Source organism: Gopherus evgoodei, chromosome 1 (assembly GCF_007399415.2).
Source record: "Gopherus evgoodei ecotype Sinaloan lineage chromosome 1, rGopEvg1_v1.p, whole genome shotgun sequence".
Lineage (NCBI taxonomy): Eukaryota > Metazoa > Chordata > Testudines > Testudinidae > Gopherus > Gopherus evgoodei.
This window is the reverse complement of record NC_044322.1, coordinates 5,064,132-5,089,700: the sequence shown is the minus strand read 5'-3', so window position 1 is coordinate 5,089,700 and position 25,569 is coordinate 5,064,132. Positions and strand designations below refer to the sequence as shown.

The window sequence follows — 25,569 nt, the reverse complement described above, 5'->3', positions numbered from 1 at the left end:
GTCTCCTGCTGTGCAGAAGGTTGCCCTTGAGACTTAGTGAAAAACAGGGTAACAGATACTATTTTAATATTAAATAAAGAAGGGATAAAAATCCATCAGGCCACAAAAAATCAATTCAGAATGAATTTCCTCAGCTAATGAGCAGGTCAAGCTCCCATCAAACAGCTCATTATACCTACTTTAGCAAATGCTGGTCCCCTTTAGTTTCTTTTATTTTTGTGTGCGCCTTATTAAAACAACCAACCTGCAGGGCACACATTTATATGAGACTGGATAATTATTTTTAGCAATGGGTGGCCTCTGTTTTTAAAACTTTGTGCTGAAAATCTGAACCCGGAGACAAATCCATCCCTGTTGCCTTCTTGTGCCGTGGCCACTCACACATTAGTGCCACAAACACACCCTGTTAATTTGGTTCCTCAAATAATACAGTGTATTTCTAACACCTCCTGCAAGTGCTTTACAAGCAATAATGGGAGAATCCTCACAACATACCAACCCCAGGAAGTAGCCCAGTGTGATTATCCCCATTTTGTATATGGGGAAACTGAGGCACAAAGGTTGAGTGAGTTGCCCAAGGTCTGATAGGAAGCCTGTGACAATGCTTTTCTGATTGCTGGTCATGTACTTTAATCACAAGACAACCCTTCGCCCATGCTGGCAAGCTCAATTTAGATGTGGTTTTAGAACAGCCTCTCAAGAATTCTGCCTCAGTGTTTTCCTTTAAGTTGTTCATATTTTATTGGAAGTACCAAAAATAGGTAATATAAATGGCTGCTTAACCGTCAAAGAGCCTTAAAGGGGCTTTGTTCCATATGCCAGTCTGGCTCAAGCTAAAAATTAGAGACATTATCTTCACTTCATTTTCTGACCACGCTTCAATGTAATGGTGCTGCTGCAGAACAGGAGCCACATGTCTCTTCCAGAGTGCTCCCCATTCGGCACTCAGTTAAGTCCGTTACGATCCCTCAGAATGGGTGAGGTAACATCTGGGTGAAGTTGTGATTTACTCAGACTCTCATTTGCTGTGTACTCTTGTCTCCTGTTGGTGTCCTCATTGCTCCTGAACTCTTCTAAGGGCATGTCTACACTACCCGCCGAATTGGCCGGTAGCGATCGATTTATCACAGATCAATATATCGCGTCTCGTCTATATTGATCCCCAAACGCACTCCCGTCAACTCTGGAACTCCACCAGGGTGAGTGGCGGTAGCAGAGTCAACAGGGGGAGACGCGGCTGTTGATCCTGCGCTATGAGGATGAGAGGTAAATCAAAATAAGATACGTCAACTTCAGCTAAGCTATTCCCATAGCTGAAGTTGCATATCTTACATTAACCCCCCACCCCAGTGTAGACCAGGCCTAACTGATGCTGGTAGGAATTGTGGGGGCTCAACATGTGCTAGGAGGCTCTCAGCACATTGTGGATTCAAGCAGCTAGACCCCCAGCCTGGCACCGTGAGAGCAGACTGCTGCACCTGCGCAGAGCCCATAGACATCAGTGGGGCACCATATGTGCTCAGCAGCTCACCCATCAGTTGTATAGCACAGGGTCATTGTTGAAAATCCAGATTTCTTCAAGTAAACAAGTAAATGAAATAACCAGCTCAGACGTTGCCCTGTGCTAACCTTGGCAGTCAGGAAAAGGCCTGATCAGACACATATATATGGGAATAATAATAATAATTAATAGTAGCTACCTCTGACCTCATCTGAAATTGGAAGCGCAGCTCGAAATTAGGCTCTAAAGCTTTAGGACAAGTTTATCTCCTTTAATCCATACTGCAGAGCTTTGCTACATAGTCTGTCTAATCTACCAATTGCGTGCCCAGTCACTTGTGGGTATGCTTCTACTGATGTTCCCCACTGTGGCACTGCCAGGGAGCCTCGCAGTGAAGTTTCTAATGCATGCCTGTGCATTGTAACAGAGGTTAAATGCCCCACAAGGGGTCAGGGCACTTCATACCAGAAATGTGAGGCTGATGGAACGCTGCATCAGCGGTGCCCAGTGACATCCCTTCGTATGACACAAAGCTGGGAGGTATTGCTAACACAGAGAAGGACCGGGATATCATACAGGAAGATCTGGATGACCTTGTAAACTGGAGTAATAGTAATAGGATGAAATTTAATAGTGAAAAGTGCAAGGTCATGCATTTAGGGAGTAATAACAAGAATTTTAGTTATAAATTGGGGACACATCAGTTGGAAGTAACAGAGGAGGAGAAGGACCTCAGAGTATTGGTTGATCACAGGATGACTATGAGCTGCCAATGTGATATGGTGGTTAAAAAGCTAATGCGGTTTTAGGATGCATCAGGCAAGGTATTTCCAGCAAAGATAAGGAGGTGTTAGTACCATTATACAAGGTACTGGTGAGACCTCATCTGGAATACTGTGTGCAGTTCTGGTCTCCTATGTTTAAGAAGGATGAATTCAAACTGGAACAAGTACAGAGAAGGGCTACTAGGATGATCTGAGGAATGGAAAACCTATCTTATGAAAGGAGACTGAAAGAGCTTGGCTTGTTTATCCTAACCAAAAGAAGGTTGAGAGGGGATATGATGGCTCTTTATAAATATATCAGAGAGATAAATATTAGGGAGGGACAGGAATTATTTAAGCTTAGTACTAATGTGGACACAAGAACAAATGGCTATAAACTGGACACTAGGAAGTTTAGACTTGAAATTAGATGAAGGTTTCTAACCATTAGAGGAGTGAAGTTCTGGAACAGCTTTCCAAGGGGAGTAGTGGGGGCAAAAGACATGTCTGGCTTTAAGACTAAGCTTGATAAGTTTATGGAGAGGATGGTATGATGGGATAGCCTAATTTGGGCAATAAATCAAAGATCAGTTGCCAAATTATCAGCAGGTAAGTATGCCCAGTGGTCTGGGATGGGATGTTAGATTGGATGAGATCTGAGTTACTACAGAGAATTCTTTCCTGGGTGCTGGCTGGTGAGTCTTGCCCACATGCTCAGAATTTAACTGATCACCATATTTGGGGTCGGGAAGGAATTTTCCTCCAGGGCTGATTGGCAGAGGCCCTGGAGGTTTTTCGTTTTCCTCTGCAGCATGGGGCACAGGTCACTTACTGGAGGATTCTCTGCAGCTTGAGGTTTTCAAACCACAATTTGAGGACTTCAATAACTCAGACATAGGTTAGGGGTTTGTTACAGGAGTGGGTGGGTGAGATTCTGTGGCCTGCATTGTGCAGGAGGTCAGACTAGATGATCATAATGGTCCCTTTTGACCTTAAAATCCATGAGTCTATGATGGAATGCTGCATGCAAGAGAGGAAATGTCACAACCCTGAGCCAAGAGAGGGAAAGATACCTCCTCAAAGGGTGACGTTCTTTACTTGCACTCGGTTTTGGTGACAAAAAGTGTATGTGTGGAGGGGGCATTTCCTGTGTGAGTTTAGTGCTGAAGGAAGGTTCAGGATTGACAACCCTGGCAATTCTATTTATCCACAGAACACAAACACCAGCTCAGTCCCAGGGAGAGCTTCCTACCTCCTGTATGGCTGCACTAGGCAGCAAAGTTCTGTGACTCAGGGAGTGGAGGGAGGTCAACCTCTATGTTCTACTTAGTCTTGGCTTGTCTGTCCAGACTTGTCCACAAAGGGGCCAGTTAGACCTAAACATGGTCAGGTTTGTGATGGTGGATACCCATCCCCTGAGAACTGGCTGGAGATCCAGCAAATGCATTTTTAATAGGCCACCAAAAAGCCATTGTATTGTCAAACTTTTTGGTCACTGCTAACCCGGTTGGATCTGAAGTCACAATCTAGAGTTCAGCTCCTCTGGCTGTGAAACACCCTAAGAAACACGTCTTGAGTTTCATTAGTCAGCAAAGCGGACGGCAAAGGATTTAATTTACAGGTATTTTCTTTTCTTTCTGTTCTATCTCACAAAAGATTAACCTGCTTCTTCCATCTTCCTGTGGGTACTGAGTATGCAGACACCGTGAAACCTGCTGCTACCGTACCCATCTCTGAGTACAACAAAGCTGTCTGCAGAGCAGAAACTGCATATAAAAATAAATGTTCTGGATATTCCAGACTAGACAGATTTTGTATTATAATGCATATTCAGTAACGCTCAGCTAAAATTCTGGATTCCCTTCAATTGCTGTATTGTGACATACTGGAATATCTTAAAAGAATAAGTTAACATAGTCACAATTGTTTTCCATTCCTTTTCAAATTCCTCTCCTTTAAGAAGAAGCATACAAAAAATGTGGGGTGATAAGAACCCAACCCCACAGCATGCTGAGCAATTCCTATAATATGCTCGGCACCCATTGGCTTCAAGGTGAGCATCCACTGACTTCAACCCAAGGACTTTGCAAGATCAAGCCCTGGTAGAGCAATCCTTTTTAAAGGGCTTATTTTATTAAATGCTTCATAAGTCAATGATCACAAACCATCAGTAAAGAAAGAGACTGAAGACAACAGGACATTCAGCGCTGGCTTAATGAAAGTGACATCTGATTCCTTTATGCTGTCAAGTTTTACACATTCATTGCATACTTCTAACATACTATTTCTTTCTCATCTAGAAAAATTAAACTGATTTTCACCCTTTTGGAGGGGAAAGGATACAATTTCCTTCCTATTTTTTGTCAGTGCTAGTGTATCTGAGATTATTCCTACACTTAAAAGTTGTTTAATTTTCCCCTTGGGTTTCTGTTTGGTAAAAACATACTCTGGCACTGGCTTTGTCAGGGCTAATGTTGGGATGTTGTGAAGGCCAAAACAATAATCTTCAAAAATAATTAGATAAGTTTATGGAGGATAGGTCCATCATTAGCCAAGATGGTCAGGGACACAACCCATGCTCTGGGTGTCCCTAAACCTCTAACTGATAGAAGCTGGGAGTGGACAACAGGGGATGGATCACTCATGATTGCCTGTTCCATTCATTCCCTCGGAAGCACCTGGCATTTACTGTTTTTGGAAGACAGGATTCTGGGCTAGAGGGACCATTGGTCTGACCCAGTATGGCCACTCTTAGGTAAGAGAAGGTGTCATCCACTTGTACCACTTTATAGCAGGACTGTTTCATGTCATTTCCAGTGTCAGAGAATGAAATTTAACTCAATAGGTGGTTGTAAGCAAGACATTTCTTATACATGACTCATGAGGAATAAGGATAATTCCTTACATTTATATCATTTTTATCTAAAGGAAACCTGCATTACATTCAAACCCTATATAGGATTCCCTTTACTCACCAATGAATTGCAGGCACCCTGGAAATGATTTAACAGCAACACTATATCACAGTTTAGCATTGGAAGGGAAGATGAATCTGGTGCCCAAGTGAAACTACAGGGAAGGTTTTAGTAGGCAGAATGTAATTACTTGGATTGGAAAATGATAAGGACACGGGGACAGACTTTGGGACATTAGCTAATCCCTAACTGTTAAATGCGCAGGGCATGTGTCAATCTCTGTCATTTCAAAAGAGCCAATAGGTGGTGCTATGTCAGTGAGGGGGATGAAGCGAAGTTGGAGCTGTTGGAAGGGTCTAGTCATGCCTCCTTCCTGACAGAAACCCCTTTTTCCTTCCTCAGCATGAGATCCTGATGGCAATCCTGATAGCTCAGCTGTGACTGCACCTAGAATACTGCTGTCAGGCACCTTTGTCCTAGAAAGATACTGACAAACTGGAGGAGTTCACAGATTAACAAAAGAAGAAGGTGATAATGATGATCAGGGGCTGGAGGGACTGACTTCTGAGGAAAGATTAAAAAAGCTAACTATGACCCCGACCCTGCAAATGCTTACAAATATGTTTAACATTAAGTAGTCAAGTAGTTCAATTGATTTCAATAGGACTGAGTAAAATTAATCATGTCTAAGGGTTTGTAGAATCAGGATCTAAATCTATCTTGACTAAGGAATGACTACAGGAGGTAAATGATTGTCTACAAATACCAGTGGGATGCATTATTATTTCTTATGTATAGAATGGCAGTGTGTTGGGAAACATGGTCCCTGTCTCAGACAAAGTGTTATTTATGGTGATCCCAGGGGTATAACTAAGACGAAATGAAAGCAGCGAAGGGAAAATGTAGACTAAGAATCAGACAAATGAGATGGATTTGACTGTGGGATAGTCTCCCATCACTTAGATCCCATCACTTGGGTCATTTAAATTGAGGCAGGAGAAAACCCCAGGACATGGACAACAGAGAACAACACTGCCTTGGCCCCGGAGAAAGAGATAAGATGTCTTTTTCATCTGAAGAGATACTGGGCTAAATTATGCCTACTTCCTGTGGGTTTACTAGGGGGGAGAGAAAGTGTAGGGACCCCTTTCCCTCCCTAGCTCTTCTGGGCAAGGGTCAGTCATCATCTGGCTCCCAATGCTGTGGAAGAATGAGGCAGAGTTGCCTGGAAAGCAACTAATGCTGCTGGCAATGCTAGTGCCCCTAAAATCAGCAGAACCTTCAATCTGCCTAGCTATATATATCCTCCCTCGGTAGTGTGGATATTACAGATTGGCTTCCTGCTTATTAGAACATTGGGTACCAACAATTGGCACAAGGCCTGAAAAGGCCAGTGTCCAAATTTGGTCCCAGAATTGAAGCACAGAATTAGTGGGGCAGTGAGGTGCTGTTTCTGTCCGTGCTGTGTCAGCAATGTGGATAGACCAAGGACATTTCAGTGTCTTCTTATGTTATTCTATTTCGGGCAAATTACCTGGTTTCTTTTATAACTGATTTATTCCCATTTTGTTAAGGTGGCCAGATAGGATTCTGGGGTAGATTGGTCTGACCCAATATGGTAGTTCTTATGTTAGACAACCAAAGTCCTACAAAAGGAACATTCTTTCCCCTACTGAAATGCAGCCATCACCATGGTGGAAGTTGAGAGCCATTACTTACCAGGAATAATATACAACACTTTTTAGGAAGGGATGTTTAGACAAATTACAATTTAAAATAAGGTGGAATGGAGGCAGGCAGAATGTAATTACCCAGAGTGGAGTATGGCCAGGATATCAAGATTAACACCAATTCTATTACAAAACATGCCATGGGATCTTTAGCAACCAGGGCCTCAATTTTATGTCTCATCTGAAAGAACAATTCAAACCATTTTTTGTACTATTGCAGCAAATCATTTACAGAAACTAGGAGCTGCACAGAGCAAAGTCCCTGCAAAGCTTGTAAACCTATTTGCTCTTCAGAATGAGCATGGACATGTTCTTTGGGCTCTTGAGGAAGACAGAAACCCTGATAATAAGAAAAACAAAATGCTCCTTTGTCAATGAGAGCCAGTGGTAGATGCACAGGAACACCCGAGTGTAGGATGTGGCTCCAAGTGTGGAGATACAGTGAAATCTACAACCAGCATTTCAAACCTCTTTTCTGCTGCAGTGTTGGAACACAACATCCCTCTGAAACACCACCATTGCAGCATAATAACAATGCTTTCAATAGCAATACTTAGCTATCCAGAGCAAAGATCTCCTAGTGCTTTACAAAGCCAGAGCGGTATCATTAGTGATGTAGGGAAAACGAATGTCACTCAGAGGTGTGAAAAAAACAGACCTGACATACGTTTCGCTGACATAAGTGGCAGTGTGCACAGTGCTATGTTAGAACAAGGAGCAACGGTCTCAAGTTGCAGTGGGGGAGATCTAGGTAGGATATTAGGAAAATCTCTTTCACTAGGAGGGTGGTGAAGCACTGGAATGGCTTACCTAGGGAGGTCGAGGAATCTCCTTCCTTAGAGGTTTTTAAGGCCTGGTGTGACAAAGCCCTGGCTGGGATGATTTACTTGGGGTTGGTCCTGCTTTAAGCAGGGGGTTGGACTAGATGATATCCTGAGGTCTCTTTCAATCCTAATCATCTATGATTCTTCTATGATTCTATGTCGGCAGGAGAGTTCTCCCACTGACCTAGTTATCGCCGCTAGTTGAGGTGGTTTTACTATGTCCATGGGGAAGCTCTCTCCTGTCGGAACAGAGCAGCTACACAAGCGGTTTTACAGCGGTGCAAGTGCATCGGTACAGCTGTGCCACTGTGGGCTGGCTAGTGTAGACATGGCCTAAGTGACTTGCCCAAGGTCACAGAGCAGGTTGGTGGCAGAGCCAGAGTTGCTTGACTCTCAATCCAGTTCCCCCCATTCATTGGCCATACTACCCACCGACAGTGTTACTGAACACTGAGCAGCATGGAAAGTGCCTATTGTTCCATGAAAGCCCTAAGCAAAAGTTGAGTAATCTGAAATCTCTCACTCCTCTAGGCTAGCACGTGGAGCAATTCACTTATAAATAGTGATATCTGAGACTGGCCTCTGATGCAGTTGCTGATTTGTCTCTGAACCCAAAGAAAAGTCAAAGGTTTAAAGGGAGTACATGTGGGAACAAAGAGAGCCACTACTATACCAATCTCTGTCTGGTGAGGAGGAGAGATCTTGGGGAAAGAACTGTACAACTGAGAAGCTGACTCATCAGCAGAAGTGCCCATGAACGCATTTTCAAACACCATGAGTATAATATCTTACATTTAGACCACATCCCTTTAGTTAGAAGGGAGTCACAGTGCCATTCCAACAACATATTATGAACATAAGTATAAGATGCCCACCACTGACGTGGAGTCACTTGTGAGATAGAGCAATGGTTGCTCATGGAAATATTCCCGTGGACTTCAAGGGCTACTTGAAGGAGTAAAAGGTTGCAGGATTAGCCCCTTCAACAGGAAATGAAAAATCACTTCACCAGCTGAAATGAAATGCGTAGTGCTATGTAGCAAAATATACTAATCCACAGTAGAATTTGGGGAAGTATTTGTGAAAAGCACCTTGGATCACATGGTCAAGGACAGATGTGTAGTCATGTTACTTAACACACTACTGGAAGGCACTCAGATACTACAAGGTTGAGCATGGTACAAGAACCTATACAGAATAGAATAGAATAAGGATTCAATTGTTTTTTGCACCTCTGGAGAGGGAAGAGTGCCACCTTTTAAACTGTCAGCAGCACTCTGGGTTTTTCTTGGTAGTCTTTTACCAAAGTACTGGCCAGGCTGGACTCTGCTTGGCTTATCAGATCTGAGCTAGTAAGGCCTGCAGACACTAGAGAAGAGTTCAAATCAGAACATCCATCAGAAGCCCTTTGTATTTTCGAGAAGTTTGAATCTGGATACAAACTTCACAGCTCACAGTCATCTCTAGAAGGCACGTGGCCCAACCAGCCTCAGGAAATTCTCACTGAGATCATAATCCCCTCACATCTCAATCTAGAGTAAACCCACCTGCGATGGGAGCTAAGAGAACTTAAGTGTTTAAACCAGCTGAATGATTTGTGCAGCTGACCTTGCCTGTCTCCATTCCTGTTCTTACCTCTTTAGGCATTTCTTTTGGGAAGAAGAAATAAGGGATGGCAGATAAGGCCACAAGAGTGGCTGCAACCAGGAAGCCGAGCCACCAGGCTCCAACCCATCGAGGATCTTTGTTAGTGAGCTGAATTTCCTCTGAAATACAAGCAAACAAACACAAAATAGAATCACAGATCACAGGAAGAAGTGAGGGCCACCACTGTCTCCACCTCCACCCCTCTGACTGCGGGAAGTAGGCTCTATTGGATATTTCCATCTGTCCTAACAAATGAATTTTGCTCAGTGCTCCAGAGCAGTAGCTCATACGCTGGGGGCTGTGGATCTCTTGAGGTCCACAGAACATTTGCTGGTGGCCTATGGAGAGCTGACTGATCACATAATGCTGAATCTCTTCCTTGCTTCCACCTGTTAAATATCATTAAAGGCAGCTAGAAATCCACTAAATAATAAATGTCAATTTAAGCATCCAATTTAGGCACCCAAGTTTTAATATTTTGGCTTTAATAACTTGGCTACTTTCAGTGGCCAAGCCAGGAGTAGGACTCAGGAAACCAGACTCCCACTCGGCTAGTCTAACAAAGAATCCTGTGGCACCTTATATACTAACAGTCATTTTGGAGCATGAGCTTTCGTGGGTGAATACCCACTTTGTCAGATGCATGTAGTGGAAATTTCCAGGGGCAGGTATATATATGCTAGCAAGCTAGAGATAATGAGGTAGTTCAGTCAGGGAGGATGAGGCCCTGTTCTAGCAGTTGAGGTTTGAAAACCAAGGGAGAAGAAACTGGTTTTGTAATTGGCAAGCCATTCACAGTCTTTGTTTAATCCTGAGCCGATGGTGTCAAATTTGCAGATGAACTGAAGCTCAGCAGTTTCTCTTTGAAGTCTGGTCCTGAAGTTTTTTTGCTGCAGGATGGCCACCTTAAGGTCTGCTATAGTGTGGCCAGGGAGGTTGAAGTGTTCTCCTACAGGTTTTTGTATATTGCCATTCCTAATATCTGATTTGTGTCCGTTTATCCTTTTCCATAGCGACTGTCCAGTTTGGCCGATGTACATAGCAGAGGGGCATTGCTGGCATATGATGGCTGAGCTTCAGTTCATCTGCAAATTTGACACCATCAGCTCAGGATTAAACAAAGTCTGTGAATGGCTTGCCAATTACAAAACCAGTTTCTCCTCCCTTGGTTTTCACACCTCAACTGCTAGAACAGGGCCTCATCCTCCCTGATTGAACTACCTCATTATCCCTAGCTTGCCTGCAAATATATACCTGCCCCTGGAAATTTTCACTACAGGCATCTGACAAAGTGGGTATTCACCCACGAAAGCTTATGCTCCAAAACGTCTGTTAGTCTATAAGGTGCCACAGGATTCTTTGCTGCTTTTACAGATCCAGAATAACACGGCTACCCCTCTGATGCTAGTCTAACAGTTAGACAACACTAGGGTGACCAGACAGCAACTGTGAAAAATCAAGACAGGGGTCAGGGGTAATAGGAGCCTATATAAGAAAAGGACACAGAAATCAGGACTGTCCCTATAAAATCAGGACATCTGGTCACCCTAGACAACACTCCCTTTTAAGGCGTTTCCAACATACAGGCCAAATTGACCAATTTTACAAAATCCTTTGGTAACTTCCATCTCTTCCTCCCCCTTCTGCTTTTTCCTCTAGTTCGAATGACCATTGTCCCCCTGGTTGCATGACCAGACAGAACATCTGGAATTTTTTTTTCCCTTTCCCATGAAATAAGAGCAGCACCCTGCCAAAGATTACATACACTGGGGAAGGGTACTTCGCCTAATTAAAACATGATCTTCAGAAGTCAGGATGCAGTTTCTCAATATGATCATTTTTAATCAGAAAATATTTCTACATATCATGGTATTCCTGTGGTTAGATATTAATTTTAAGCCTAGTTCTAGGAAACTAGTCCTAAAGGATAAGTGAACAGCATCTCTTACACAACTGTGATGTAATAATCTCCTACCCCCACAATACACATAGCCAGTTGTGCAGTGCTGTATGTGGAGGTTAAAATTCCTTTCGGAATCCCATATGGGCAAGGTTTAGCCAAGAATCATGAGACTGGGTTAGCTGTATTTCTGCATGACTACCTACCACTGTCACCACTTTCTGAGCTTCTCCCTTTCCCTCCCACCCAATAGCCAATTACATTCCTACCTGAAGACAGCACAGGTAGAGGGAGCTGTAACTCCAGTTACTCAGAGTACGTCTACACTACGAGATTATTCTGAATTTACATAAACCGGTTTTATAAAACAGATTGTATAAAGCCGAGTGCATGCGGCCACACTAAGCACATTAATTCGGCAGTGTGCGTCCATGGTTTGAGGCTAGCGTCGATTTCCGGAGCGTTGCACTGTGGGTAGCTATTCTGTAGCTTTCCCATAGTTCCCGCAGTCTCCCCCACCCCTTAGAATTCTGGGTTGAGAGCCCAGTGGCTGATGGGGCAAAAATCATTGTCGCAGGTGGTTCTGGGTAAATGTCGTCAGTCATTCCTTCCTCCGGCAAAGCAACGGCAGACAAGCCCTTTTTCCCTGGATTGCCCTGGCAGATGCCATAGCATGGCAACTATGGAGCTCGTTCGGCTATTTTTTTTTACAGTCACCATATGTGTACTGGATGCCACGGACAGAGGCGATATTCCAGCGTTACACAGCAGCATCCATTTGCTTTTGCATGATAGCAGAGACGGTTACCAGTTGTTCTGCACCACCTGCAACCAGTGTAATTTGACAATGAGATGACAGTTATCTGTCCTTCTGTACTGTCTGCTGCTATCATGGGTGCCCCTGGCTGAGATCGGCCGGGGGTGCAAAGGCAAAACTGGGAATGACTCCCTGAGTCAATTCCTCCTTTATGGTTTCTAAAAATAGAGTCAGTCCTGCCTAGAATATGGGACAAATGTACTAGAGAACCAGTGTATCAGAGAGCACAGCTGCTTCGTGTCAGATCCCACAGAAATGATGAGCTACATGACATTCATGGGGGGTGCCCCTGCAACAACCCCACCCATTGCTTCCCTCCTCCCCAACCTTCCTGGGCTACCGTGGCAGTGTCCCCCCCATCTGTGTCATGAAGTTATAAAGAATGCAGGAATAAGAAACAGTGACTTGCTAGTGAGATAAAATGAGGGAGTGGCATCCTCCCGGTGCTATGACAGTCCAGGCAGGACATTAAGCGATGTGGGGGAGAGGAGCCTAGCATGCCACTGCTATGATAGTCCAGGCAGTACAGAATCTTTTCTTTACACATGAAAGGGAGGGGGCTGATGGAGCTCAGCCCACAGTTGCTATGATGAAGACAGTTACCAGCCGTTCTGTACCATCTACTGGGAATGACTGAGAATCACTCCTATTTTCACCCAGGCGCCCCCAGCCAGCCTCACCTGAAGCCAGCCAGGAGCACTCACGGGTTGATAAGAAGGACGGTTACTAGTCCTACTGCACTGTCTACCACCGGGGAGGGGAGAGGAGCGGATACTGCCCTTCACTGCTGCAGCATCGCGTCTGCCAGCAGCATTCAGTAGACATAGGGTGACATTGAAAGAAATCAAGAACCTACAGGCATTGGGAGCTCAGCCAAGAATGCAAATACTTTTCAGAGACTGCTGGGGACTGTGGGATAGCTGGAGTCCTCAGTACCCCCTCCCTCCCTCCATGAGCATCCATTTGACTCTTTGGCTTTCCGTTACGCTTGTCACGCAGCACTGTGTAGCCTATAGATTTTTTTTTCAAACGCTTTGGCATTTCGTCTTCTGTAGTGGAGCTTTGCTAGAACGGACTTGTTTCCCCATACAGCGATCAGATCCAGTATCTCCCGTACGGTCCATGCTGGAGCTCTTTTTGGATTTGGGACTGCATTGCCACCCGTGCTGATCAGAGCTCCACACTGGGCAAATAGGAAATGAAAATCAAAATTTCGCGGGGCTTTTCCTGTTTACCTGGCCACTGCATTCGAGCTGAGATTGCTGTCCAGAGCGGTCACAGTGGTGCACTGTGGGATACCGCCCGGAGGCCAATACCGTTGATTTGCGGTCACACTAACCCTAATCTGATATGATAATACCAATTTTAGTGCTACTCCTCTCATCGGGGAGAAGTACAGAAACCAATTTAAAGAGCCCTTTATATCGATATAAAGGGCCTCATAGTGTGGACGGGTACAGCGTTAAATCGGTTTAATGTTGCTAAAATCAGTTTAAACGCGTAATGTAGACCAAGCCTCAGACATATTCCTCACTTAGCTTTAGTCTAAGGGGATGACTTAGAAGATCTAAGCATCAGGTTTGCAGAGCCCCTGGGACCACAGATCCTGCCAGGGTCAATCCATCCCTTCAACATTGTGAGGCAGGTAAGTCGAGCACCAAGCCACTTACTGCTTCAGCACCTTTTGCCGCAGACTTTAAAACTAGGGCTTTGTTTGCTCTGCACTGACATTAACAATCCCAAGGCAGTTTTCTTAAGAATAAGAGTTTGTCCAGTGTCCTTGACCCAGATTTTCCTTTGCCCCACAGTGAGTAGCCTGCTGCATGTCAGTTGGCTGCTACCTGCATGCCAGAGATAGCTGCTTCTGTAATATTTGGTATCTGGATTGTGCAGAGTTTGAGGGTCCATTAGAGCAAAAGCTGTTATATAAATCGAAAAGACGATCTGGGTGAGGTAATATTTTTGATTGGACCAATATTTTTGATTGGTGCCTGAGCCTGCTCTTCTTGAGACAGCAGCATCAGTTTTGTTCTTAGTCTTTTCCACAGTGCTCATCCCTGTTACAACTCTGCTGACTGGCAAGCAAGGCTGTTTCTGTCAGGATGGATCTTCATTGCCCCCCCCTACCGTCTGTAGTAGTCTCTAGTTTTGCCTTTGCTGACAGGCTGATGTTACCGGAGTTTTAGAGATCTTTCCTATGCCCAGCGAATCCCACAAATGTTTTCCTAACATAGTGCAGGACAAATGAAACTGAAAAGGCTTCAAGGGCTTTAAGGGCAATTATTGCCTCTCTCTCCCTGATCTTTGTCTCTTCTCCTTGTTTTTGGTCTCTTTTCCCCCCATCTCTCCCCCCTCCTCAGTTACCCTGTCTTTCTGCACGTTCCATGTCTCTTTTCTTTCTCTCCTCCACTCCTCTTCTGTGTCTCTTTCCTCCCCTTTCGTTTTCACTCTCCTCCTATGCACCCACCTGGAGAGCTGGCGGTGAGTGGAACGTGCATACCCATGCAGCTCCCATGCACCACTGGCTAGCAGAAGCAGTCGAGAGAAGCATAATGAATAAGGTGTAATCCTCATGGACACCCAGCTAATAGAAAGGTGAGCACGATAAGGACAGATAAATAGGTGTCACTCTCCTCGTGCCGGCAATATTGGAAGTGAGCTGCAGCACAGGTGTGAGTGAGCCCCATGATTGAGGAAGGAGAAAACATGAGGAAAGCATGAAGTTTCTGAAGCAGCCATGCTTGATCTAACCCTCTGGCATTTGTGTGTGACCCTGAGTTAGAAGGGAAGCACTCACTTGCCATATCTGATTACTCGGAGAGTTCAGTCACCGCATTTACTGTACTTGGTTTACCACCCCCAGAATCATGCAAGCCGCTAGCAGAATGATTACAGAAAGCTCTGTTAATGCTCTCAGGCATATACAAGTGTGTCAGCAGAGTTAAAGGAAGCCAGGCTTTGCTTCACTTGATGGCAGATGAATAGCAGCGTCGCTGTACACTTCAGATCTTTTAAACTTCTTTGGCATCAGGATGCTAGCTCGCAGATCTAAAATAACATTGCCTATGGTAACAGGAAAGTTCTCCCCACCCCCACACACTACATTACAAATGGATAATGATCCTCAGAAACTACATGAACTCACCTGGGGAAACTTTGTCAATGTCCACATAAAAGCGCAAAATGGCAGATCCTAACATGAATGCTACGCCAGGTCCGATGACAGTCAGAGCAAAGAGGATTCCTGCAAAAAGAAACAGAACCTTTCTGCTGAGTGGAAAATGCTGGCTTTGAGAGGAGTGCATTCGGGGACATGAGATATAAAACCACAGGAAAATAGGAACTACCAAATGAGGTCAGACCCAAAGTCCATCCAGCCCAGTATCTTGTCTCTGACTGGGGCCAGCACCAGAAAAAGGTGTAAGAACCCTGTAGTAGCAGGTGTGGGTTAATCTACTCCCACATTAGTTCTCATCCTGGCATCTAATAATTAGCGATTGGCTTAAACGCTGAAGCATGAGTTCTAATATTCCTTCAAAAAATGTTGTTACCATTAATTATACCTCTGACTATTCTTGTTATTCATGTAAATGTTCCCCCTGTCTTTCAATCCCGCTAAGGTCTTGGCCTCATGGCTTCCGGTGGCAATAAGTTCCACAGTCTAATTACATGTCATGAGCATAAGTATTTCCTTTTATCAGTTTTGAATTTCCCACTTCTTGATTTAATTGAATACCCCCTTGTTCTTTTAAGCAAAAAAGAGAAGCAAAATCCTTTGTCTACCTCTTCTATACCATAAATTATTTTATATTCTTTTACCATTTCTCCTTTCTAGGTAAACAATCCCAATCTTTTCAATCTCTCTCCATAGGAGCATAGTTCTATGCCCTCAATCATTCTTGTCCCTCTTCTCTGAACCCCTTGTGATTTCTGCAGTACTTCAGGGGCCAAACTCTGACTTCAGTTACTCTTCGTGTAAAACCTCCATTACATTCAAAACTGTACTCAAGATATATACTGGCACTGTTCAGATTAAAAACTGTGCCATTCTCTTTGAAATGTTTTTTTGCTACCTCAATTTATCTACTTCAGCTTTTACATGGAAGCCCTCTTATGACAGTTACTGATGAAAAGCATGAACATACATAAAACTCAATTCTTTGTTACACTGAATCCTTGTGAAATATGTTTCAGGACTTTATGGCATTTATAGGAATTAAACTCTGGAGCAGCCAAAACTAAAAACACTTGAACCTTGTCATGGAACTGGTCCCTCCAGCCCAGCATAAGAGCTGCTTTCCTTTCTTACCACGGTGGGATTCAATTCTAGTCTTACCTAAATAGAGAGGTGAGTTTCTCTCACTGGCAAAATCGTCAATGTAAGAGATCCCAAAGGGCTGGATGGGGACCCCTCCAATCCCTAGCAAAGCCTGGCCAATAAACAGGATCAGCAGGACCTCGCGGTTTTCTTTCACTGCATGTAGGGTGCAGTCTGTGTCACTGAGGTTTCTGGTGGATATAGCAGGTTGGCAGAGATCAGTAGAATTGCTGAACACACCTGTGGAGGCAATGCAACACCCTTAAGTGCTCAAAGCTGAAGTTGGTGGACACCTGATCTTAGACGTGAAATATCCTCTGTAAAATGGCATCAGATACAGAGCTGCTGTTTGTCTCTCTGAGGGTTAGGTTGTGGCACTTAGCTACAACCCCGACTGTGGAGTCACACAGCCCATGGGGATCTCAGTCACCGATTGTGCCTCCAGAGGATTAATTCCTCCCCATGCTCTCCAGAGCACAAACAGTGATTGCAGTCTGGCATGTAGCTTGCTTTCTTGGTGCCGCATCCCAGCTCCACCGCACAGTGTTTTCACCCTGCCACCTGGCATACAACACAGAGCATGCAGTCCCTACACTTCTCCAAAGGCAGGAGCTGAGATAGTCCTTGACTGCTGGCTTTTCCTCAATGCCGTGCTAGCTGCTGGGGCCAGGGAAAATCTGACTCTTAGTGATTTCTATAGCCATGTATAGTTTACAAATTAAACAAATGACGGGCTAAATTGGTCCATTCTGCCTCAGTGGACCAATGAAATTTCACAAGTGTTAAACAGGGATGAATTTGGCACAATATTCGTTTCTTTTAAAAAAATCTCTTTATCTAGTCAATAATAACCTACCTAACAACAATGGCAAATACATGTAGATATACATCAAATAAACACAAGGCTTTAATTTAACATCCACACTGGGTACACGGTGCAAGACAATCAGAAACCAAATAAAAATGTATTTTTTGAGCTGTGAAAGATAATTATGATAAAAGAACAATGGCACTAAACAAAGTACAATAACTGTCACACTTAAAAATATAGATGGAGGCAAAAAGAATAAAAATCAAATCCAATTAAAGAGGCAGTCTGCTCTCATCTACACTGACTTTGGTGGAGTTACTATGGATTGATACCAATGTAATGGAGATGGAGATGTGAGAGAAAAAAATGGGTATCATAAAAAATTGTGAAATAATAGATAACGGATTTATCATGAAAGTAATGATCTAACTAATTAAGGAATATTGAAAAGTGTAGCATAACAGCCGTTTTTGAAAGTTCTGGAATTTTGTTGAGTCCCCGAATTCACTGAATTCAGGATTTTTCTTCTGTGTTTGACAGATCAGTCATCTAACCCAGGAAACGTCTGCCCTATCCAAGGGCCTGTCATGAAGTGTAGGTTGAACTTGTTTCCATACTTTCGTTAGCCCTTGTTCCCTGGATAAAGCTGTGAATTAGTCACTTCATAAATCTTCTTTTGGAGGCTGTAACTGAGGAAATATTAATGGGAAAGTACAATGCAGACCTAGTCTGTGACCCCAGCTGTGTTCTGGCTGGTCTATACTGGTGGAGTGATCCAAGAAAATAGGGAAAAGGCCTCTTAGAGAAGTCTCTAAAGGATTTTGTAGAGTCTGATAGTAGGATTTCTATTATTACTGTGATTGAGGATTATGACTTTGAGGTCAAGGTGCAGGATGACTAACCTCCACCAGAATATTCTCTTTCTATTCTCATCTTCTCACTTCTTCCATGAACCCTTCTATGCCTGTAAATCCCCTCTCTGACCTGGTCCTCCATATCCTACCATCTCCTCCTTCACATCCCTTCCTAAAAGTTACTTCTTCAATCAAGCCCGCAAAGACTAGTCTTCCCCAGAAGGAAGCATCAATGAAATCAAAATAAAGTAAGAAAGATTTAAAATCCGGGCACATGTGCCTATGGTCACTGCTCTACCACTGCTGTTGGCTGTATCCAATCCTCTTTCTTCACCTACAGTTTAAAGACCCATCCTGCAAACCTTTGCTCACGTATGTATTCTCCTTGATTTGGGCTGAACTCGGTGGGACTACATGTGTAAGGACAACTTGTGTGAGTAATGATTTGCAGGATTAGACCCTTGATTGTAATCTCTTTGGGGTAGGGACCTAGGGTACATTTGGTGCCCTAAATAATCATAACAAAGGGGGAAGCCGTAGAAGTAGCAGCATAGCTAAGAACGTAAATGCTTTAAATCTCATTTTCATTTGCTCTGACTCCAGCTTAGGAGCTGTTTTCTTGTTATTCCTCTCTTGGATTCACCTTGGTCAATGTTTACCTCTTGGGACAGTACATTTTAATTTCTGAAAACAAAAGTTCAACATCTGCTTCTTTGGTGTCATATTCCACATTTTTATGCTTTGCAGTTAATTAAACCTCAAGAAAATATTTCCCCTTTTACCTGTTCCCAAAAGGTATATACATTTAGAGTACCTACTGGCAATGGACTGGTCATATTTGTAGTGCCCGGTTATAAAGTGAGGAAGAGACATGAGAAACCCAGCTATGGATACAAGAATAGCGCCGCAGCCAATGAAACGGGGCCTGTTCACTCTGCTTCCAAAGTAACTTACAAAGACTATCAGCAATGTGTTCCCAACCTGCAGTAGGAGACAGAGATTAAAAAGCCTCTGAAACACTTTGTAAATGACCTCCTTAGGACAGACAAGAATACAGGAGAGTTGTGTGGGTGGGAGATCACAAGAAAGAATTTTGAATACAGTAGAAGTTACCTCATTGAAGGAAGCGAGCAATCCAGATGTCTGACTGGATAAGCCATACCGCTTCTCAATTGTTGAAATTGAGCTTTTCAGATAGCCAGATAGCAGGAGCTGGGAGAGCTGGAGAAACCCATGGCAGAACACAAAAAACTGCAGACACAAAAAAATAATCCACTCAGTGTGGTTATTGCTATTGAAAGTTGTAACCTAAAAATAAACTATTTTTTCAAACTTTCTTATATTTAAATAAAACAATCACTTAAAATAAGAAGTGTGATGGTCATTGAACATGTGGGATCAATTTTAAAATATCACTACCGTTATTCATTTCAGAGTGGTAGCCGTGTTAGTCTGTATCAGCAAAAAACAAAGAGGAGTCCTTGTGGCACCTTAGAGATTAGCAAATTTATTTGGGCATAATCTTTCATGGGCTAAAACCCACTTGATCAGATGCATGGAGTGAAAATACAGTAAGCACAAAATATATTATAGCACATGAAGGACATTACCTTACCAAGTTGGGGGGTCAGTGCTAACGAGGCCAATTCAATTAAGGTGGAAGTGGCCTATTCTCAACACTTGACAAGAAGGGGTGAATGTCAAGGGAGGGAAAATTACTTTTGTAGTGCTAACGAGGTCAATGCAATCAAGGTAGATGTCGCCCATTTCCAACAGTTGACAAGAAGGTGTTAGTATCAGCAGAGGGAAAACTATTTGTTGTAGTGACCCATTCACTCCCAGTCTTTATTCAGGCCTAATTTGATAGTGTCCAGTTTGTAAATTAATTCTAGTTCTGCAGTTTCTTCTTGGAGTCTATTTTTGAAGTTTTTTTTGTTGAAGAATTGACACTTTTAAGTCTGTTATTGAGTGTCCAGTGAGGCTGAATTGTTCTCCTACTAGTTTTTGAATGTTACAGTTCTTGATGTCTGATTTGTGTCCATTTATTCTTTTGTGTAGAGACTGTCTGGTTTGGCCAATGTACCTGGCAGCAGGGCATTGCTGGCCCATAATGGCATATATCACATTGGTAGATGTGCAGGTGAATGATCCCCTGATGGTGTGGCTGAAGACCTTACCCACAGTTGGTAAGGCAACTCTCATCTTTTCATGTGCTATAATATATATTCTGCCTACTGTATTTTTCACTCCAAGCCTCTGATAAAGTGAGTTTTAGCCCATGAAAGCTTATGCCCAAATGCATTTGTTTTAGTCTCTAAGGTGCCACAAGGACTCCTCATTATTTTTACTACTGTTATTGAGTGCGGGCATTGCTGGTGAGAGATTCCAGAGACTGGAGTAATTTATCCCCGGAGCAGGTATACACTTCTCTCCCACCCTCCAGATACTGGACATTGATCCTGACCTGGTGGCACTATCCCTGGGGCTAGAGAGTGGTTCAGTCACCAGGTCCCTTAAATACTTCTCTGCTGAAACTGCCAACAAGAGTGCCAGCTGCTGCCAGCTGCGCTAGGGCCAGCTGTGCACTAGAAACTGGGCTTAGAAAATCAAACTGATTTCATATGGGACACTATCAACTTGCACTGGCTTTGACATGGTGGTCAAGAAATGGACAGCTCCACAGCCATTTCTACTTTCCTTGACTCAGAACCATCCAGTTGCCTGGCTTTTGCTGGGTTAGAGTCACATACAGAGGAAATGTCCCATGCTTTGTTGTATTTCTTAACAATCATTTTGTTCTGAACAAAGTCAAAACAGATGTTCCCCCAGCCAAATCTTGAGTGCTTTGATGACTGACTATCTAATCTCACGGCTCAGCAGAGTGAACAGAGCCACCCCTGTATTCATTTCAGAACATTATGGGAGCAATTCGAAAAAAACCTCTACTATCAGTGTGGATTTGTGCATCCATCCAGTCCAAATCCAGGATTTGTCACATCCTCTACTGTGTGTAACAGACCACACTACTGCTATTTCTATTTTCAAGTATGTGTTTACCTTGGCTCCCTCTTGAGTGACTTCCCGGTAATACTTGGTATTTCCATAAACCTTTTCATCCTAGGTTATCAAATACTGGCACATATTATTCTCCCTATTTTACAGATCAGGGGATTGATGTACAGATAGATCCAATGACTTGCCCAAGGAGTTATACTAAATGAGTGATAGAGTTGGGAACAGAACCCAGCTCCTTTAAGTCCTGTGCTCGATCTCTCAGACCATGCAAGTGCCTTCATTATTTGAATGAAAGAGGAAAAAGAGATGTTGACTTTAGGACAGTTGCGGAGATCATAGGCCCCTATTTGTCTTTTGTTGCACCATTTTCTACTGCATTTCATCATGCAGTATGATAGGGGTTTTATATTAATTTGTTGGATCATGACATCAGGTTCTTTGACTTGTATGTTCTAGAAAGAAGCTCTTCAGCTTTGGAAAGACAAAGAACTATTTACAACAATATTAACCCAGTGGTGAGGGGGTGGGGAGAGAGGAAACATTTTTACATTAGGAAATGCGTAGGGTCATCTGTGGTTGGGAAACTGGTTGATTCTCTAGCTATCTATTGCAGATATCTAAAGTGTCCCCAAAATGGCAGAGATTACATACATACTCTCTCTCTTCCTTCATTAATTGGCCAGCAGGATTGTATTCACTGGTTCCCTACAGGTTTCCTCAAGAACAATAACATGGATAGTGGCCTGCCCTCTCCCAACCTGCAGAGACTGTTCCTCATGGTGCCCCCAGAAAGTTGCTTCCATGAGGTCAAGGGGAGGGAAGAAGAAGGCTTCAGATGTGGCATCCTTCTCCTGTATCTCCTCATCTTGTTCCATCAGACTGATTCTCCTTTCAATGGAATAGAGGGGACAGTCTGCCCCTGGCTTTTTATGTCAGTGCATATCTATGATAGTTTTGAATTTTGTAAAAAACATCTTTGTTCCTACTATTGAGGTTACTTTAATGATTTTCTGGGCAGCAGAAGACCTCTCAAATCTCCATGCATCAGCCCTGCTCTTTGTACTGCAGCATAGACCGCTCACTTAAGCACCTTCTGTGTTAGGTCCCTTAGGATAAGCTGAAGTTTCAGACAACACTAGGTTGACCAGACAGCAAATGTGAAAAACCGGGACGGGTTTGGGGGGTAATAGAAGAAATATAAGAAAAGGACCCAAAATTCAGGATTTTCTCTATAAAATCAGGACATCTGGTCACCCTAGACAACACTCTGTCTGATTAAGAGGTCATTTTCCTGCATGAAAGTTTCTGATAGAAAAGATACTGCACATATGAAGAAACAAGGAAGGGCAGACAGCAATAGCTAGAGCCAGGCATAACGTCAGCTGGCAATATATAGATCTCCTGTACACATGGCTTGCAGCACCTCTACAATTTCTGAACCAATATGTTAAAACGTTCAATGCTACATCAGTCCCTCTGGGGCAGGGACTATCAAATGAGGATGTATCATATGGTGATGCCAACTAAGACTAAAGATGATAAAATCAAACTTGATGGACCTGTACTCTAAGCCAGAATTTGAAAAATTAAACTTTTCTTTCTATAGCACGTCTCCTCCAACAGTCTCAAAGCACTTCTGAAACACGGCTAAGCCTCACAACACCAGAATGTAAGTATATTGTACCAATTTTATTGGCTGTGCAATGAGTCAATGGTGAGAAAAGAATCTAGAAGTCCAGCTGCCAAGATCCCATTGTTCTAACCATGATGTAACTCCCCTTCTATTTGTAGAGAGAAAAGGTTAATACATTTGGCCACTATACCTCCAAATCTCTCTCTCTCTCTCTCTCGATGCACTATCAGGCCAGAAATTATTGCACTGAAATATCTTCCTGTTCTCTTTCTTTTGTAATACCTTCATAGAAGATTGACAGTGAGAGAAATTGTATTGTCAGTCTCACCCCTACCCATTTGTCAGACACGGATCACAGTGCTCTGGTATCCTTGGAGTTTGAAATTAACAAAGCATTTCCCCTTGCCACCTCTTGGATTTCTTCTCCTATCACTGGGTAACAGATCTGCATACATTGTAGGCTCTACCAAAGCAGAAGCTTTTTTGTTTGTTTGTTTGTTTGTTTTAAAATTTCTTAGTGACACTGTAATAGATTTTGAAGGCGCTACTAGTTTTTTTGACCCAAGATGACATTTCCTGTGCGATTACAACAGTTTTCAGGTGTTAGAAATGTGGGGTTTATGGTACTTGAAGGCATCAATTTAAAAGTAGGTTCTCTTTTAGTTCAGTAAACTGTAATTTACTAATTTGCATTAATCCAGATCAAACACCTGAATAAGAACACAGATCTCAATGTTTCTATGTGTCTCAGAGCTCAACATCTGTTTATATTCATTCTATTCAGGTTCTTACACAGCCCTCATCACCGTGTTAGCTGCGTGCCTTCCAGAAGTGCATTAAGCAACATGACTAGCAGCTGTCATTTGTGGTTCTTTGTTCTCTTTTCCTCTCTCCAGCAGGAAATTATGTATTGTGTTATTTGTATACTGTGGTGTGTGTTTCGTTTAGTAAGAATAACAGTGCAGAGCAGGAAGATGATAGTTCCTCTCTACGAGCAACACACTGAGTCACAACCAACTTAAAACCAGAAATAGGTCAACAAACAAAAGGAAATCAGAGAAAAATAACAAAAATGAATAATAATTTTAAGGGATTTACTGGAAGAACAATTCCAAGATCCGAAGATATGGGGCCCCAGTCCATTGCTATGGCCTTTGGGGGCAGTATCCTTGGCAGCAGAAAGTTCATTGGAGGATTACAGCAGCACAAGAAAGCCACATTCTTCCTTAAATCAGGGACCCCCAGCAGGCCAGTGCAGCTCCCAGTGAGGAGGTGCTTATGAGGGAGGGGCACAGTCAGGGGATATGGTGATTTAATGCTCCTATGGCACCCTATGGAGATGAAAGCTGTCCACCCCCAGCAGAAATAGCTGCCTGCCCTCCATCAGCTGATGGATTCTGCCATTCCCTGGAACACACTAGATCAGGTTGGCAGAGGGAGGCGCAATGTGCCCATAGGGAGCTGGACCAGCATCTGGACTCTTTCTGAGAAGGAAGCAAAAGAGATTTTTAAATTCTTAGATTCTGCGATAGAGGCCCTGGGACAGGGAAACAGACAAGATGGCCTTAGGGCTTTTCCACCTCGTGTGTAGACATTTTAAAAAACCTTAACAAAGGAGAGCACTGTACCCATGATTCTCACCCAGGGACTAGCTGAGAGAGAGAATTAACCACCCATGACAGATATCAGTCAGTCACATCACCTAGTGCACATTGGTGGAAGATGCTCAAGTACTACGGTGAACTGAGTGATATAAGAACCTACTTAGAATAGAATCTCTAGCTTTCTCCTGCAGCTCCAAGGAAAAAAAGGATGATGTAGAGTCCATTTAGCATAAGCAAGACATTCCAGTCTGACAGTTTATTGTTTCAGCCACAGGTGGAGAGTGGTCACAATCCAGGACAAATGGGAAAATTCTTCCTACCTGCTAATTCCCTGGGAATAAACAGCTGGCAAACATTTTTCACTCTTTACAGCCCCATGGAGATGTATCAGGGTCTGGAGCTACTTACCTGAGCAAAATGGATGGCATGCACTATTACTGCACTTTGCATCAAAGGATCTCCAAGCATAGTACAAACATTAAAGAATTCAGCTTCATATCACCCCTAAGAGATAGGGAAGCATTATTATCCTCTTTGAGAAGTCAAGGAGACCTAGAGAGATATGTGACTTGCCCAAGGCTAAACAGAAAGTCAATGTTGGAGCTGGGAATAGAACTCACATCTTCTGATGTACCTTATGTGACAAAATTAGATGATAATAGAATAATAGAATATTAGGGTTGGAAGAGACCTCAGGAGGTCATCTAGTCCAATCCCCTCCTCAAAGGAGGACCAACACCAACTAAATCATCCCAGCCAGGGCTCTATCAAGCCAGGCCTCCAAAACTCTAAGGATGGAGATTCCACCACTGTCCTAGGTAATCCATTCCAGTGCTTCACCACCCTCCTAGTGAAATAGTGTTTCCTAATATCCAACCTAGACCTCCCCCGTTGCAACTTGAGACCATTGCTTCTTGTTCTGTCATCTGCCACCACTGAGAACAGCCTAGCTCCATCCTCTTTGGAACCCTCTTCAGGTAGTTGAAGGCTGTTATCAAATCCCCCCTCATTCTTCTCTTCTGCAGACTACATAACCCCAGTTTCCTCAGCCTTTCCTCATAAGTCATGTACCACAGTCCCCTAATAATTTCTATTGCCCTCCGCTGGACTCTCTCCAATTTGCCCACATCCCTTCTGTAGTGGGGAGACCAAAACTGGATGCAATACTCCAAATGTGGGCTCACCAGTGCTGAATAGAGGGGAATAATCACTTCCCTCGATCAGCTGGCACTACTT

General features: G+C 43.3%; 1 protein-coding gene across 4 annotated transcripts in view; it reads right to left on the bottom strand.

Moving 5' to 3' along the window:
- SLCO2B1 (solute carrier organic anion transporter family member 2B1) overlaps window positions 1-25,569 on the bottom strand; it is a 133,829-nt gene that overhangs the window by 48,035 nt on the left and 60,225 nt on the right. For all 4 annotated transcript variants that reach the window (XM_030556700.1, XM_030556685.1, XM_030556676.1 and 1 more), the window contains 5 exons: window positions 19,195-19,332; window positions 18,900-19,062; window positions 16,435-16,656; window positions 15,244-15,342; window positions 9,370-9,500 (listed from right to left, as the gene is read on the bottom strand). In XM_030556700.1, coding sequence (XP_030412560.1) covers window positions 9,370-9,500; window positions 15,244-15,342; window positions 16,435-16,656; window positions 18,900-19,062; window positions 19,195-19,332 — 753 coding nt within the window. The remainder of the gene's footprint in view (window positions 1-9,369; window positions 9,501-15,243; window positions 15,343-16,434; window positions 16,657-18,899; window positions 19,063-19,194; window positions 19,333-25,569) is intronic.